At 48.4% G+C, this 14,652-nt stretch overlaps 1 protein-coding gene across 1 annotated transcript; it reads left to right on the top strand.

Moving 5' to 3' along the window:
* The first annotated feature begins 7,942 nt into the window (after nucleotides 1–7,942).
* LOC134564900 (uncharacterized) lies at nucleotides 7,943–13,838 on the top strand. The gene is made up of 2 exons (XM_063424185.1): nucleotides 7,943–8,695; nucleotides 12,058–13,838. The coding sequence occupies exon 2, from the start codon at nucleotides 12,380–12,382 to the stop codon at nucleotides 13,421–13,423; it is 1,044 nt and encodes a 347-aa protein (XP_063280255.1). The 5' UTR covers nucleotides 7,943–8,695; nucleotides 12,058–12,379; the 3' UTR covers nucleotides 13,424–13,838.
* Nucleotides 13,839–14,652: the final 814 nt, after the last annotated feature.

The raw sequence follows: 14,652 nt of genomic DNA, 5'->3' as shown, positions 1-14,652 counted from the left end.
CCATTCGGAATGGAACTCTAGCCTGCGTGGCCAGTGCTGGCACGGGTCCCACTCCGGGGGACTGAGGAGGGTGCGGGGGGGGCTCTGAGCCCTCCCGTGCCTGCTTCTTGGGAATGTATCAAACCGTTTTTTTCTGGGACTTGGGGGATCAGAACTTGGATTTTTATCTTCACGTCTAAGGTGAGCAGGAGCCTTTTTGCATTTTACTTTCTGGGCTCCTTTTTTATGGTCGCTTTTAGAAGCGTTTTGCCAGGTTTTTCTCTCTGCAGTTTCAGGTGTTTTTGCACTGCTGAGCCTTTCACCATCTTCTGTTACAAAGTCTAACACAGTTTCAAAGATGGGTCTTAATTTTAAAGCAGATTTTTTCTTTGAGTTAAACAACTTCAATCCTAATCTATCCCAAAATTCTACTGTTAATGTTTCAGCTGTATTAGTGTCCGGAAAATTTTTATAGACCCATTTCACAAGTTTTTTAAGCTCTTTCCTCTCAAACTTATAGTCTTGAATAGTCAGTTTATAATTAAAATAACAAAAGGTGTCTCGCTGTTCTACGGATTGCTGGGTACCCATTTCACTCACCAGAATGGCTCTTGCAATCACCCAGCGCTCTTGGTTTGTCCCTGACTCTCTGAAGTCACTCGGTGATTAGCTGTTCTGTCTCCAGCTCTGCTAGACTGCAGCTTCTCTCTTCTGAAGAGTAATCCACCTCGTACCAGCATCGGTGTCTCCAGCAAAGACCCCTTCTCACCGGTATAGGGGTTCAGTCAAAAGGCTCCCTCTAAGGCTTTTTGACCCAAAAAATGTGGTTTTATTTTCACAACCAAAAAAAACACCACGAGCTCGCTTTTAAAAAAACGAAAACCAAGAGCAAAACGACCTAGCTGACATGAGGGCTCTGTCAGCAAAACTCCAACTACGTATCTTAATATAAGGTCCCAGTTCAGAGCACCATGTATTGAGTTTTCTCTCAATACCTCCGAGGGTCCAGCCAGCGGAGAAATGGCTTAATAAAATAGCGAGACGGCTTCTCAGGATATGCTTTGTAAAATAAAGGTTTTAATAACAGCAAAAATAGCAAACATTACAAAATGAAAAGAGATAAGCCGAGCACAGTGTACCAAGCACAGTTACACTGGCTAAGGCATTCCCAAAAAGCCCCATGCACCTCTGTGCAGGCTCTTTAATACTCGATGGTCTAGGTGGGCTTATTTGGCTCTTTGCCCAATGAGATGGACACTAGGCTTTGAGGTGCACTTCCAAAGCCCTATCACTGTGTCTGTGCTGGTACTGAGCCAATTGCAACGAGCAGGCTATCTAAAATTCTAGTTTAACTTCCTTATATAGAAACACCTGCTCGGGTACAGAAATGCACAACTACAGTTTAGAAAGAAATGGTGGCTTGGAGGAAGATGAAAGTGCTTTTCTTCATTACACAACTTCCTGAGAGGTGGTTTTAGTCAGGTGGGGGTTGGTCTCTTTCTCCAGGCAGCAACTGACAGAACATGGGGACAGTCTGAAGCTGCGCCAAGGGAAATATAGGTTGGATATAAGAAAAAGTTTTTTACAGAAAGGGTAATAAAGTACTGGAATAGTTTACCTGGGGAGGTGGTGGATTCACCATCTCTGGATATATTTTAGAAAAGACTAGATCCGGCACTTGGTGCCATGGTTTAGTTGAGGTTGGGGTTAGGGTTGGACTTGATGATCCTGGAGGTCTCTTCCAACCCAATGATTCTGTGATTCTGTGATTCTGTGACAGTAAGAGGGAAGAATGCAGAAGTAGTCAAGGAAGCTGAAGCAGAGGCTGCAGCTGAGGCTGAAACCTTGAACAATGAGAGGAAGGGGTTTCTTCCACTTTGATTTGGTCAATGAATATGTGGTGAGGACAAACAAGCAGATTGATTATCTGGGGGAAAAGATTTTAAGAGGAAACATGGGGCAGATGTCTGAGGCAGAGGAGAAACCATCACAAGGTTGGTCATGGGACTGACACAAATGAAAGGGTTGGAAAAGGAGGGATGGCTTTAGTAGTAGAAACAGGAATTAGCAAGCAAATGGAAAATTAAAGCCACTCTGAACCACATGGGAAACATTGTTTATTGTTATTATAATTATTAGTATTATTGTATTAACTAAAGGCTGACTTGACTCTTACAAAGAGCTTCTGTCAGAAAAGGAGAAAAGTTTTACATGTTGACTTTTAATTCTACCCTGTTTATTAAGGACTGTTAGTTCTGTTTTGCTAATATCTTGTAAGTAAACAGAGTGAGAAAATTCAGTGGGATAGAGATGATGAACATGATGAACCACTGAAATTTGGTTCCACACTGGACACATAAGGGAGAAGAGGATGCCAATTAATGCATTACTAAAAGAGAAACACTTCTACAGGTAACGATAATGGCTCTCTATTATTTATGGTTGATTTTAGAAGAGAGAGTTCATGTTTATCCCAGAGCAGCTGACACAAGCACTGAAGGAAAAACCCTTTAACCAAGCGGAAATTTCAGTAGTGAGCTGTTAAAGGAAGTTGAGCTGAATATTGCAGAAAATTCAAAAAGATAAAAACTACTTCAGTTTGGTAGTTCTTCACTGGTTCTGTAGTTTGGCAGCTGTCAACATCTCAAAATATCATCTCACCCAAACTGTTGAAAGAAAGAAACCCTTTGATTTTCCCCTTGAGACTCCCAAGCTGAAAATGGACTCTTTGTAGTCTCAGCCTCATTTCAGACAGTTTTTTTTTTTTAAACATTCTTGCTGGTAGAAATAACTAATTCATAAATAGACTCTCTGTTGATTAAATAAGTTTTATCATTTTAAGTTGACTTTTAAAATGGAAAAGAAAGTAAATCTCTAACATTTCCTGCTTTATTATGAATCTTAAGGGACTAAGCATCACATTTCTTGCATCATTAATAATGCAAATTAGTTTTTGTTTGCATCTCCTATAAGTTTATAGTTAGAAGTAAATATTTAATGCCCAGATCTGGGAAATCAAATCATGGCTAGTGGAAATTTTTCCCTTAGAGTTATTGAAAGGTAATGTAAGAAAGATGGGAGACACTGTGATTTCTGTTTATTTAACCTTTCTTGCTCTTGCTTTCCTTTCAGTAGAACTCTTTGTGACTTGTCATTAAACACTTCTCTATTCCTGCAGTATCTGTTTTTATTATCATTACAGTAGCCATCGAATTCAGCTTTTAGTACCATTTAAAGGAGAAGTTAAAACACATCTATAGCCTACTTAAGGCTATAAGGATTGTAGTTTTGGTCCTGATTATTGGCAAGAAAACCAGGTGACTATTTCTAATAATATCTAAAAACTTGTTGACTTTGTATCAGTTTTATTTTGTTTGCTTAATGAAGCAATGGCCAAATCAGATTAAACTTTGCCCAGGGCCTCTACACCATCCACAGAAATGACTTGGGATGATAAAATACTTTGAGCTGTTTATTTGTTAGCACAGGGCAGACTGAATTTAGTGTATATATTCCATATTGTGCTTTCCCCCCCTTTTTTTACACAGTATTCTTGCAAATATTGTACCACCCTCTGTATGAAATGTCTGTAGGAGTGAGATTATTGCAGACAAATTACAGCTGTTCCCCCACCTCATCTGGGCTTTCTGCAGTGACTCTTCTTGTGTGTGTGGTGGATAACAAAAAATAATAAGTATCCTGTTATTTTGGGTGTGAAATCTGATTGTGAAAAACTTCGGTGGTAAAAATTTAGATAGACCCATTTATCAATATGACAGAGATTTGACCTGAAAGTTAAAGTGTTTGGAAGTTAAGTGGGATTGTGTAAAGAAAGTTGAGGCTGCACTACAGATAGATCATGGGGTTTGTAAGTTATTAAATCAAAATAAAAGGTATTGACAAAACAATAAATTGCCTGGATCACCCCATCTAATAGGTTCTGGGAGCACTAAATACATTTTCCATGCTAAAGATGTGTGAAGCCTTTTCCTTTCTCATACTTTTGTTCTTCTCCTTGAAAACATTTGCACTGTGGTTGGTTTTATAACAGACTTGGCCCCAAACTAGGCCTGGGGATGCTTTGCCAGGGAACTGGCTCAGAGCAGTGGCGGGAAGCAGGAGCAGGGGCACTGCTCTGCTACCAACAGGATTTTTGGACTTTGCAGGTGGGGTACAGATCACTCTCTGGGGGATTAAAATAATAATACGAACCTAATATTTTTACTGGGAGAGGTATTTTACTAATATCTTCTTGGGAGACAGCACTGCAGTGCTCTTTGCTCTCCTCAGCACCATTTCCATGCTGGAAATCTGTGGGTTTCAGAGGGGGAGCAGCATCTGGCAGTCCCCTCCAGCAGGGATGCTTTGGGAAGCAGTTAATGCCACCTCCTCGTGTCACCCCCTAAACCTTTCATGGTGACCATCATCTTCCTGGGAGAGGGGCTGAGTTTGCTCATGGAGGGGAAGGAAAATACCTGTGGACACACTGGGATGGAAAGGCTGGCAATGGGTGGTGGGACAGCTCTTCACTCCCAGAGTCATCAGCTGTTCCCTGCTTTCCCCCAACTCCACAGGGTTGGGGGTGAGTACCCCCTACCTCCGGCTTCCCTGCCGAGGGGGGAGTGAGGCTGGCTCTCTTTGCCTTGAAAATGACACAGATTTGAGACTATTTTCCCTCCTGCAGATTTCTCCGTTGAGAGGAGCATGGAAGACATTACTATTTATAGTGCAGAGAGCGTGTGCCCAGTGGGACATGCCCAAGCAAACATCCTACTAGTATGGAGGTGGGATGCTTTCCAGCTCCATGCCCCCCAGATGCCCTGTCCCCTCTCCCAGAGGTAGGAAATCACACAGGGGCACCACTCATCTCCCCTCATCTCTGCTTCTCTCTCTCTTCTTTTGAGATGAGATGCCCACCCCCTGCCACAGAGGCGAGCATGAGACTCGGAGGAAAAGCAAGTTTTCAGCACAAACAATTGCAAGGTTTAAGGGAGGAAAAGGACCCCAAAAATGAAGGTATAAGGGGGATGCAGAGCATCTGCAGAGTCTGGTTTGGGGATGGGCAGCTTGTGTGGGTGCGGGAAATGAAGATGGAAACTTGGCTTAACTAAAAGAGTTTGGGAGATTCAAGGGGACAAGGACCAGCAGTGGGACCTGGGATTTGTCACTGCTGCTCCCTGCCTGACCACTTGGGTGTTCCTGTATGGGTTTGGGATATCAGAACCTCTTCATCTAAGTTTAATCTTGATATGGAAAAGATAGCTGACAATGGCAATAAAAATAACAGTAAGCAGTTGGAAAGGCCCAGCTCAAATCATGCTCTGTCAACAGCTTTGCAATCTGTATAAATATGAGGAAAGACAAACAGCTGTGATTTCTGTTTAAGAAAGTGAGTATCTGTGGCAGTGTGTTAATTTAATCAGTTATGCTTTGTATAATTTTGTACTCGTTGGGTTCTCTGTACCCCACCCCCGATTGTTCCTTTGTTTAACTCACATGACTCCTGCACCTGTTATGCAGCACACGGTTAGCTGCCTGTCATTTCTCCCGCCTTTGTAAAATCCCGCCCACTCTCTCATGATTAGCCCAAAATATGTTCCCCTACCCCTGGATCCCTTGGCAACCTGCCCTGGTTGGCTGGCAGTGGCTGGCCACCCCCTTTGCCCCCCCTCCGACTCCCTCGGACAAAAACCCCCTGCACCCCCCTCCACCCGAAAAGTCCCGGGCTGGAGAGGTGTTTGTAATAAACCCTCTGTTCGTCTGGAATTTGTTTCCTCCTTTCCTTCCACTGCCTGTCGAATCTCCATCGCTCACACGGCCTCTGCTAGGCAAAGAACTCACAGGAGTCAGTACTGCCTGCGTTGCTCGCAGACTGACCCCCCTACGGCGCCTGTCGCTGCTCTGGGCTAGCCGTGACAGAGCCCGTCGGCTCTCAGTGAGCACATCGACAGCGTTGCGGCGCCCACCGTGCGGCCCTAAAAGGGGGCTTTCAGCGCCTTTACGGACCCCATGGGCAGGATTGGTGCGTGTCAGCGAGGAGCTGAGCCCACCTGAAATAATCCGTGGACGTCACACCGGCCCGGGTTCGAGCGCCCTCCGCGAGGGACCGCTCCCCGGGGAGAGGGGGGTAGCCGTCTCCGCCGCGTCCCGAAAACGGTCCCCCTCCAGCAGTGGATTTTCTGGAGCAGCTTTGGAGCACCCACGCCAGGGTTTAGTAAGTAAGCAGATCCCCCTAGACCCCAGGGCGGGTTGTGGGGACGAGGTTCCCCTTGTGGCAGCCTGTGGAGGACAGCCCCCCCTCGCTGAGGTCGCGCGACCCCTGGGAATCGGGTTTTTTGGCCCCCTGTCCCGGGTCCGTCTCCCCTGGTGGCTTTCCGTTCCCTCGGTTGATTTAAGGCTTTTTATTTTGTGTGCGAGCGCGGGCTCGCGCGGAGCTGCCGGCAGGTGCGGTTTTTCGCCGGCCAGCCAGTTTCGGTTTCGCCGCGTGCGCCGGCTTTTTGCAGCAGCGGTCGGGCGCGTGATACATCGGTTTTAAAAGGCGCGCGGTGGCAGGATTTTTTCGTTGCGCTTTTCGTTCGCTGGCTCCAGAAATTACGCAGGCAGAATGGGTGCTTCTCTGTCTGCTTCCCAGAAAGGAGTGTTTTACAGTTGCGTTGCGTTGTTAGAAGCTAATAAGGTTAAGTTCTCTAAGGATTGTTTAAAAAAGCTGGTCAGATGGGTTTTCCTGCACTACCCAACGGCGTCCCTGCCGATGGTACACACCTCCCGGTTTTGGGAGCTGGTGGAAAAGAAACTGTTACAGTTAGGAAACGCCGGGGAAAAGGACACACAGAAATTAGCCTTTTTTAATTTTGCAATTAAAGACGGCAGCGACGAAAAAGGGAGTGCAGAAAAGCTCTCAGGAAACCCAGCTAGCCCCCGTTTCCCTTCAACCCAGTCCCAGTCCCTCTGCCCCGAGAAGGGGAATTTTGAGGAAAGCAGCGACTCAGGGAGTTGCTAGCCCAGGCTCTCTGAAAAATTCCCGGCCCCCGAGCCTCAGTCGCCTGGGACAGACTGCTGGGGACCCCTCAGAAAGCTCTGGCCAAGCTGATCGAGGACCTCTCCCCCCCCCGTTTCCCCGAATTGCAAACCCAAGGTTCAGTTTAATTTAAATGCGTCACACCGGCCACCAAATGGCGGCAGTGACCCACCTAATGGCGCCCACTCCTCCACGTGGCCGCCACCCTTCCCCCATCCCCTGAACCCCTTTCTTTCCTCCAACCCCTTCCTTCCCTCAGCTCCTCCCCCAGTCCCTCCCATAGCCCCTCCCCAGACCCCTCCCTCCTCCCCAAAGGTCCCACCCACTCTCCCTGCCCCTCGACATGCCCCTGAGGCGGGGCCGAGTCCATCTCCCCGCCCCGGAAGGACGCCATCTTGCCAGCAATTTTCCCACGCCCTCATTTCCAGTTCCCATGGTTGGGAACCGGAAGAAATGAGCGAGGGTGAGCCGGAGGTCACTCTCTCTGCTGCGCCTGTCACCTACCGCAGAACACGTGGTAGTGACACACCAAAACCCAATTGGCATGCTTTTTCCCAAAGCATCATTCGGGATTTCTGCAAGGCGCACAAGGATTATGGCAGGGAGAGTCCCTACTTCCGTGGCCTCCTCACTGCTGATCTCGCAGGTGTCCATGTTGTTCCAGCAGACCTCCGGCAGCTTTTCTCTTGCCTAATGAATGGCACAGAGTTTAAGCTCTGGGACGCAGCATTTAAACAGGTCCTGCGAGAAGCAATGCCTCAGTTGCCCTTTCCAGCCATCGATGAACAGGGCAATCCTTTTTCCCTTGAGTTGCTTGCTGGTGAAGGTTCCTATGTTTCCCCTGAGTCCCAGGCAGCCCTAATACCCTCAGCAGTCCTTTCAATTATAAAAGATATAGCTTGCAAGGCTTTCTTTTGTTTGCAGCCAGACGCACCATCACCACCCTATACCACCATTAGGCAGGGACCTTCTGAATCATTTGTTGCCTTTGTAGAGCGGCTCACCAGAGCAGTGGAAGTTCAGGTTAAAACAGAAAGTGCACGGGAAAGTATTATAGGGGAGCTTGTTTTCGTTAATGCTAACGACCTGTGTAAACAGGCAATTTTGAGTCTTCCCCTAGATCCGCCCCACACTCTCCAGTCCATGCTCCAGGTGTGCCAGATGAAGGTGCCCTTCCTTGCCCGGAGGAACCCACCACCACCCTCCCAGGCAGCTTTTCCGCCCAAGGCTGTGCGTGCTGCAGAATCATCCCAACAGCCTCGACATCGTCCGCCTCAGCGGCGACTCTCCTTCGGCAACCGCCCTGGTCACTGCTTCTTCTGTAAAGAGGAAGGACACTGGACTGCCAACTGCCCTAAGAAACCTTCACTACAGCGGACTCAAAATACACCTCCGGGAACGCCGGTGCCTTCCCAGGCACAACAAAAAAACTGAAAGGGGAGCGCGGGTCCACCCAGCGCGACGACCCCAATCGGGTGGACCGGGCAGGGAACTTCAAAGGGGGTCAATTGGATGGACAATTTACACCAGACTCGACATCACCTGAACATGATATAGCAAAACCTATTCTCACTACCTCTTCCTTTTTTCAACCCTACAGGTTGCATCTCACAAGACCATTGTACCTGACGGATAGGGACTTTCATTTCGTCACCATAGACCCAAGGAAGTTGCATCGGTGGCCAATGACCGGCGAAGGTAAGTTCATCGTCGTCGGTGATTGCAAATATACTCCGCAGGAGATTGAGGTAGTCCCGGGGACACTTCACAACAACCCCAAGGCCCTCATTCTCTGGCTGCGCTGTACTCATCCGCCCACATTTTTACCCGAGGGCCAAGTCATCGCACAAGCAATCCCTTATGGTGACCCAGAACATCTTACCTTTACTGTAAACGCTGTACATCACATTTCCACCTGTAAGCCCTTGGTGCGATGTACGCTCACTGTGGGAGATGAGTCAGTAGATAAAGCTCTTCTTTTTGACACAGGGGCAGATGTTACGATTATTCCGACCGCAGAATGGCCGTCGCACTGGGCCCTAGAGGACGTGGACGGACAGATCCAAGGTGTAGGAGGGTTCCAATCCGCAAAACAGTCAAAAAGCGTGGTAAAAATTACGGGGCCAAAAGGACAATTGGCTGCCATCCGTCCTTTTGTTTTAGATTACAAGGAACCACTGCTTGGAAGAGACCTCATGGCCCAGTGGGGGGTCACAATTGAAATTCCCGACCCCTCGCAAAATTTTCAGGCAGCGGCTGCTGAGAAGCGCCCGACCCTGAAACTGAATTGGACAACAGATAAACCAGTCTGGGTTGAGCAGTGGCCGCTAACAAAAGAGAAATTACAGGCGCTTGAGGAGCTCATGGAGGAGCAATTAGCTAAAGGTCACATCGTGGAGACCAATTCTCCATGGAACTCGCCCGTTTTTGTCATTCAAAAGAGTGACAAAAAACGATGGTGCCTCCTCCATGACCTCCGCCAAATATACGAAGTAATTGAAGATATGGGGTCTCTCCAACCTGGGATGCCTTCCCCAACCATGCTGCCGCGAAATTGGAATCTGGCTGTGATTGACATAAAAGATTGCTTTTTCCAAATTCCTCTACACCCGGACGATGCCCCGCGTTTCGCCTTCTCGGTTCCTTCCATCAACCGAGCGGCCCCAAGGAAGAGGTACCACTGGAGGGTGCTCCCGCAAGGGATGAAGGCCTCCCCAGTGATGTGTCAGCAGTACGTCTCTTCCTTGCTGTCCCCTGTGCGCGCAGCCACGGAGGGGGTTGTCATCCACCACTATATGGATGACATCCTCGTTTGTGCGCCGACCGAAGATGAACTTACACGTGCGCTTGACCTTGTAACAAATTTGTTAGTTGCTGCAGGGTTTGAGCTGCAAAAGGATAAGATCCAAAGGATGCCACCCTGGAAGTACCTGGGCCTGGAGATTGGTAGGAGGACCATTGTGCCTCAAAAATTGGAAATTCGGACAAATGTCCGTACCCTTGCAGACGCCCATCAACTTTGCGGTGCCTTGAATTGGGTAAGGCCCTGGCTAGGTCTGACCACCGAGGATCTAGCCCCTCTTTTCACTTTATTGAAAGGGGGAGGGGAGCTCAGTTCTCCTAGGGTGCTTACCGCAGAGGCAAAAGTAACGTTGGAGAAGGTCCAGCAGGCAATGACATCGCGACAGGCACACAGATGCGATCCCGAGCTTCCCTTTTGGTTCATCATTCTGGGTAAGCTGCCACATCTACATGGGATCATTTTTCAATGGGACATGGGTGCAAAAACATCAGCACACAACACCAAGGGCCAAGGCAGAAAGGACCCTCTTCTTATTATAGAGTGGGTCTTTCTCAGCCACCAGCGGCCCAAAAGAATGACACAGCCACAAGAGCTTATGGCTGAGCTCATCCGCAAAGCAAGAACGCGGATGAAAGATTTGGCAGGATGCGACTTTGAATGTATTCACATGCCAATTGGATTGTCAACAGGCCAAATGACCAAACCCATGTTGGAGCACTTGCTTCAGGATAATGAAGCACTTCAATTCGCTCTAGATTCCTTTACGGGCCAAATTTCAATTCATCGGCCGGCCCACAAATTATTTAATTCGGACATAACATTTAAATTAGCTTTAAGGAGTGTCCAGAGCAGGAGACCTCTCGATGCGCTGACAGTTTTTACAGACGTGTCCGGGAGTTCTCACAAGTCAGTAATGACTTGGGAGGACCCTGAAACTCAGCAGTGGGAGGCAGATATTAAAGTAGTTGAGGGTTCACCTCAAATAGCCGAGTTGGCCGCTGTCGTCAGAGCACTTGAGAGATTCTCTGGACCTCTCAATATTGTAACCGACTCCGCATACGTAGCGGGGGTGGTATCTAGAGCAGATCAGGCAATTTTACAAGAGGTGTCCAACACAGCTCTGTATGAGCAGCTCTCGAAATTGGTCAAACTTGTCTCCCACCGAGAGCAACCGTTTTATGTGATGTATACCAGGTCGCATACCGATTTGCCAGGGTTTATTGCTGAGGGTAACAGGAGGGCTGGCGCTCTTGCTGCCCCTGTAGCGATAACCCCGTTGCCTGACGTTTTTGAGCAGGCCAAGCTCAGCCATCAGCTGTTCCATCAGAACGCACCTAGCTTAGCTAGACGTTTTAACCTCACACGTCAACAAGCTAAGGCGATTGTTGGCTCGTGTCCTTCCTGTCAGTCCCACGCTGTGCCTACCCTGCATGCCGGAGTCAATTCTCGAGGGTTGGAGAGCTGTGAACTCTGGCAGACGGATGTCACCCACATTCCATCATTTGGGAGACTGAAGTACGTTCACGTCTCCGTCGATACCTTCTCTGGCACTGTCTATGCCTCTGCGCACGCAGGCGAGAGGGCCCAACATGCTATCCAACACTTTGTTCAGGCCTTCTCATTCATGGGCATCCCCAAGGGGATCAAAACAGACAACGGCCCTGCATACAAGTCCAAGGAATTTGCTGGCTTCCTGCAGCAATGGGGAGTGGAGCACAAAACAGGCATCCCCCACTCCCCCACAGGCCAAGCAATCGTAGAGAGGACCCACCAAGAGATCAAGAGGGTCCTTAAACAACAGCAACAGGTGTTAAAGGTGGAACCGCCGGCAATCAGATTGGCCCGAGCCCTTTATTTCATCAATTTTCTAAATTGTTCCTTTGAAAATCCCAATCCGCCCATTACCACACACTTTGGGTGCAAAAAGGAGTGGCAGTTCGATCCCAAGCCCCCGGTGCTGGTGAGATCGCCTGAGTCAGGGAAGGTGGAGGGTCCATTCGACCTGGTGACGTGGGGGCGTGGGTACGCCTGTGTCCTCATGCCTACCCGAGTCAAATGGATACCTGCCAAGTGGGTAAAACCATTCATTAAAAGGAAGAGGGAGCGTGACGACAGCGTCCCGCAGGTGGCTTCGGCGGCATTCCGCCGTCGAAGGCGAGTCTCCTCCAGACCCTCTCTTCCCATCCTGTGGGAATGGGACCATGACCTGTCCTTTACCTATTTTTGTGACCCAAATTAATAATCTTTTGCCCCCCAGTTTTGTTTTTCAGACCCGGACCCAAGATGCTAAGCCTCCCGACCGTGCTCTTTCTGACCAAGCTGCTAATATTCACTCAGGCTTGGACCGTCCCACAGCCACGAGCCAACGTGTGGGCTCTGCTCGCGGAATCCATGGGACAGGATCACATCTGTCTCAATCAAGCATCAGCCTCAGACCCGATGTCCACATGCTTCATGGGGATTCCCTTTAAACAGTGGGAAATGCCTGAAAGACTTCTCCATTTTGCCCATTGCATAACTAAGACCCCCTAAGTTAATCCTTTTATTGGTGGAGGAATTTTGTGCTTTCCCTGCCAAATATGAGGGAGGAACCCCGAGAGCTGCAGCTCCTCGGAGCGACTACAGCTCCCGCCTGCATTCGTCTTACCAATTCGGCCGACGCTTTAGACAACCGCACCAAGCACGTTTTTCAATCTAAAGTGCTAGATAGAGCCCACTCGTGGTGCAAGAAGTTGGCCAAGGGAGTTCTTCCCCCTCAAATTCACAACCACCCCAAAAGGTTACCCGAGGGAGTCTTTCTGATCTGCAGAGATCGGGCTTGGGCAGGTATCCCCTCTCGTCTTTCTGGAGGTCCGTGCACCCTAGGGAAGGCAGGGCTGTTCACACCCAACAAGACGCAAATTATGGATTGGAAAGAAAAGCAAAAGAGACAAAGTGGTGCACATGGATTGGCAGTTTCCAAAAGAGACCTTAGAAAATTAGACCCAGATTGCGATTCAGAAATTATTCATTGGAACAAAACTAAAGAGGTTGCAATCACAAATTTTGCCCCATGGGTCTCCTTTGCTAAGGCCGTGGGGGAATTGGGACATTTAAAATGTTGGGTGGCGAAACAAGCAAATTTAACCTCCAAAACCCTATTCAACCTCCTGGAGGACGAGGAAATAATGAGGCAAGCTTCCCTCCAAAATCTGGCAGCCATAGACTACATCATACTTCTCCATGATCACACGTATGAGGAGTTTGAGGGTCTATGTTGTTTTAATCTGTCGACTCGGGCTGAGATCACTCGAAAACTCATTACACAGATGCAAGATATGATCAGTGACATCAAAAGAGAGACAGGTGACTGGATGAGCAACATTTTTAAAGGTTGGGGTTTATCTGGATGGGCCGGGTCCATTTTAAAAACATGTCTGTTGATTTTGTTTATTATTTTAATTGTTTGTCTTGCTTTCGGACTAATCAGGAGATCGTTAATTAAGTTAGTTTTAAGTTCCGCATCTACCCCCTCTCCGGCTGCTGCTCGGGTCGCCAAGGCCACGGCTCCTGAAGACGAGTTGAAGGAGCTTGAGAAGGAGCTTGAAGAAGAAAGTGACGGTGAAAGCCTCGCAGACGATTAGTAGCCAGCTCAACAACCTTGATCCACCAAATGTTACCTGGACTTTGAGCATCTGCCAGACCCCCCTCACTTCTGTTCTTTTTAGTAAAAAGAAAACGGGGAGATGTGGCAGTGTGTTAATTTAATCGGTCATGCTTTGTATACTTTTGTACTTGTTGGGCTCTCTGTACCCCACCCCTCGATTGTTCCTTTGTTTAACTCACATGACTCCTGCACCTGTTATGCAGCACACGGTTAGCTGCCTGTCATTTCTCCCGCCTTTGCAGGGTCCCTCCTATTCTCCCCTGATTGGTCCAAGTTATGTTCTACTACACCCATATCCCCTGGCAACCTGCCCCGGTTGGCTGGCAGTGGCTGGCCACCCCCTTTGCCCCCCCTCCGACTCGCCTCAGACGAAAACTCCCCGCACCCCTCTCCCCCCGAACAGTCCCGGGCTGAGGAGGTGTTTGCAATAAACCCTCTGTTTGTCTGGAATTTGTTTCCTCCTTTCTTTCCATTGCCTGTCGAATCTCCATCGCTTGCACAAGCCTCTGCTAGGCAAAGAACCCACAGGGTCAGTACTGCCTGCGTTGCTCGCAGACTGACCCCCCTACGACGCCTGTCGCTGTGTCTGGGCCAGCGGTGACAGAGCCCGTTGGCTCTCTGTGAGCACATCGACAGTTTTTTCTGACATAAAGAAGAAAAAATACTTTCCAAGCCCTCAGACCAACAAAAAGCTCAACAAAGTCAACACAGATTGGGGTTTTGTCAGTGTATTATTGTTGGGATTTTATCCTGGACTACGTGTTCTTATGCTGTCGATAACAGTTTACACTGTTAAACAAACCCACCAAATCACCAAACATTAAATATACGAATTCTGACAGCTTTAAAGCTTGTTTTTCCACCCAAACCTGATGCACACATGGGGCTTCTTTCCAGGATCTGGCTCTATGGCAAATAAAAAGTCACTTTTACCACAACTACACACACACAAAAAAAATTTACATTTTTTGTCATTCCGACACTAAATAGAATTGGAAGCTGGAGGTTATTGGGACTCCTGCTGGCCTTTGACATCCAGCACCTCAGGAATCAGCAGTGCTGGGGGAAAAAAAGCCCCCTCAGATGCAGAGTTGTCATCCCCACCCTCCATCTGTGGCCGTGCTGGGAGGAAGTGCTGACCCCATCATTCTACCGTAAACACTGCCGGAATCAACAACAACAAATCCAGAAATGAAAAAGGAAATG

The sequence above is a fragment of the Prinia subflava genome, assembly GCF_021018805.1.
Source record: "Prinia subflava isolate CZ2003 ecotype Zambia chromosome W unlocalized genomic scaffold, Cam_Psub_1.2 scaffold_22_NEW, whole genome shotgun sequence".
NCBI lineage: Eukaryota > Metazoa > Chordata > Aves > Passeriformes > Cisticolidae > Prinia > Prinia subflava.
The sequence above is the reverse complement of the archived record's forward strand: the minus strand, read 5'-3'. Positions and strand labels throughout refer to the sequence as shown.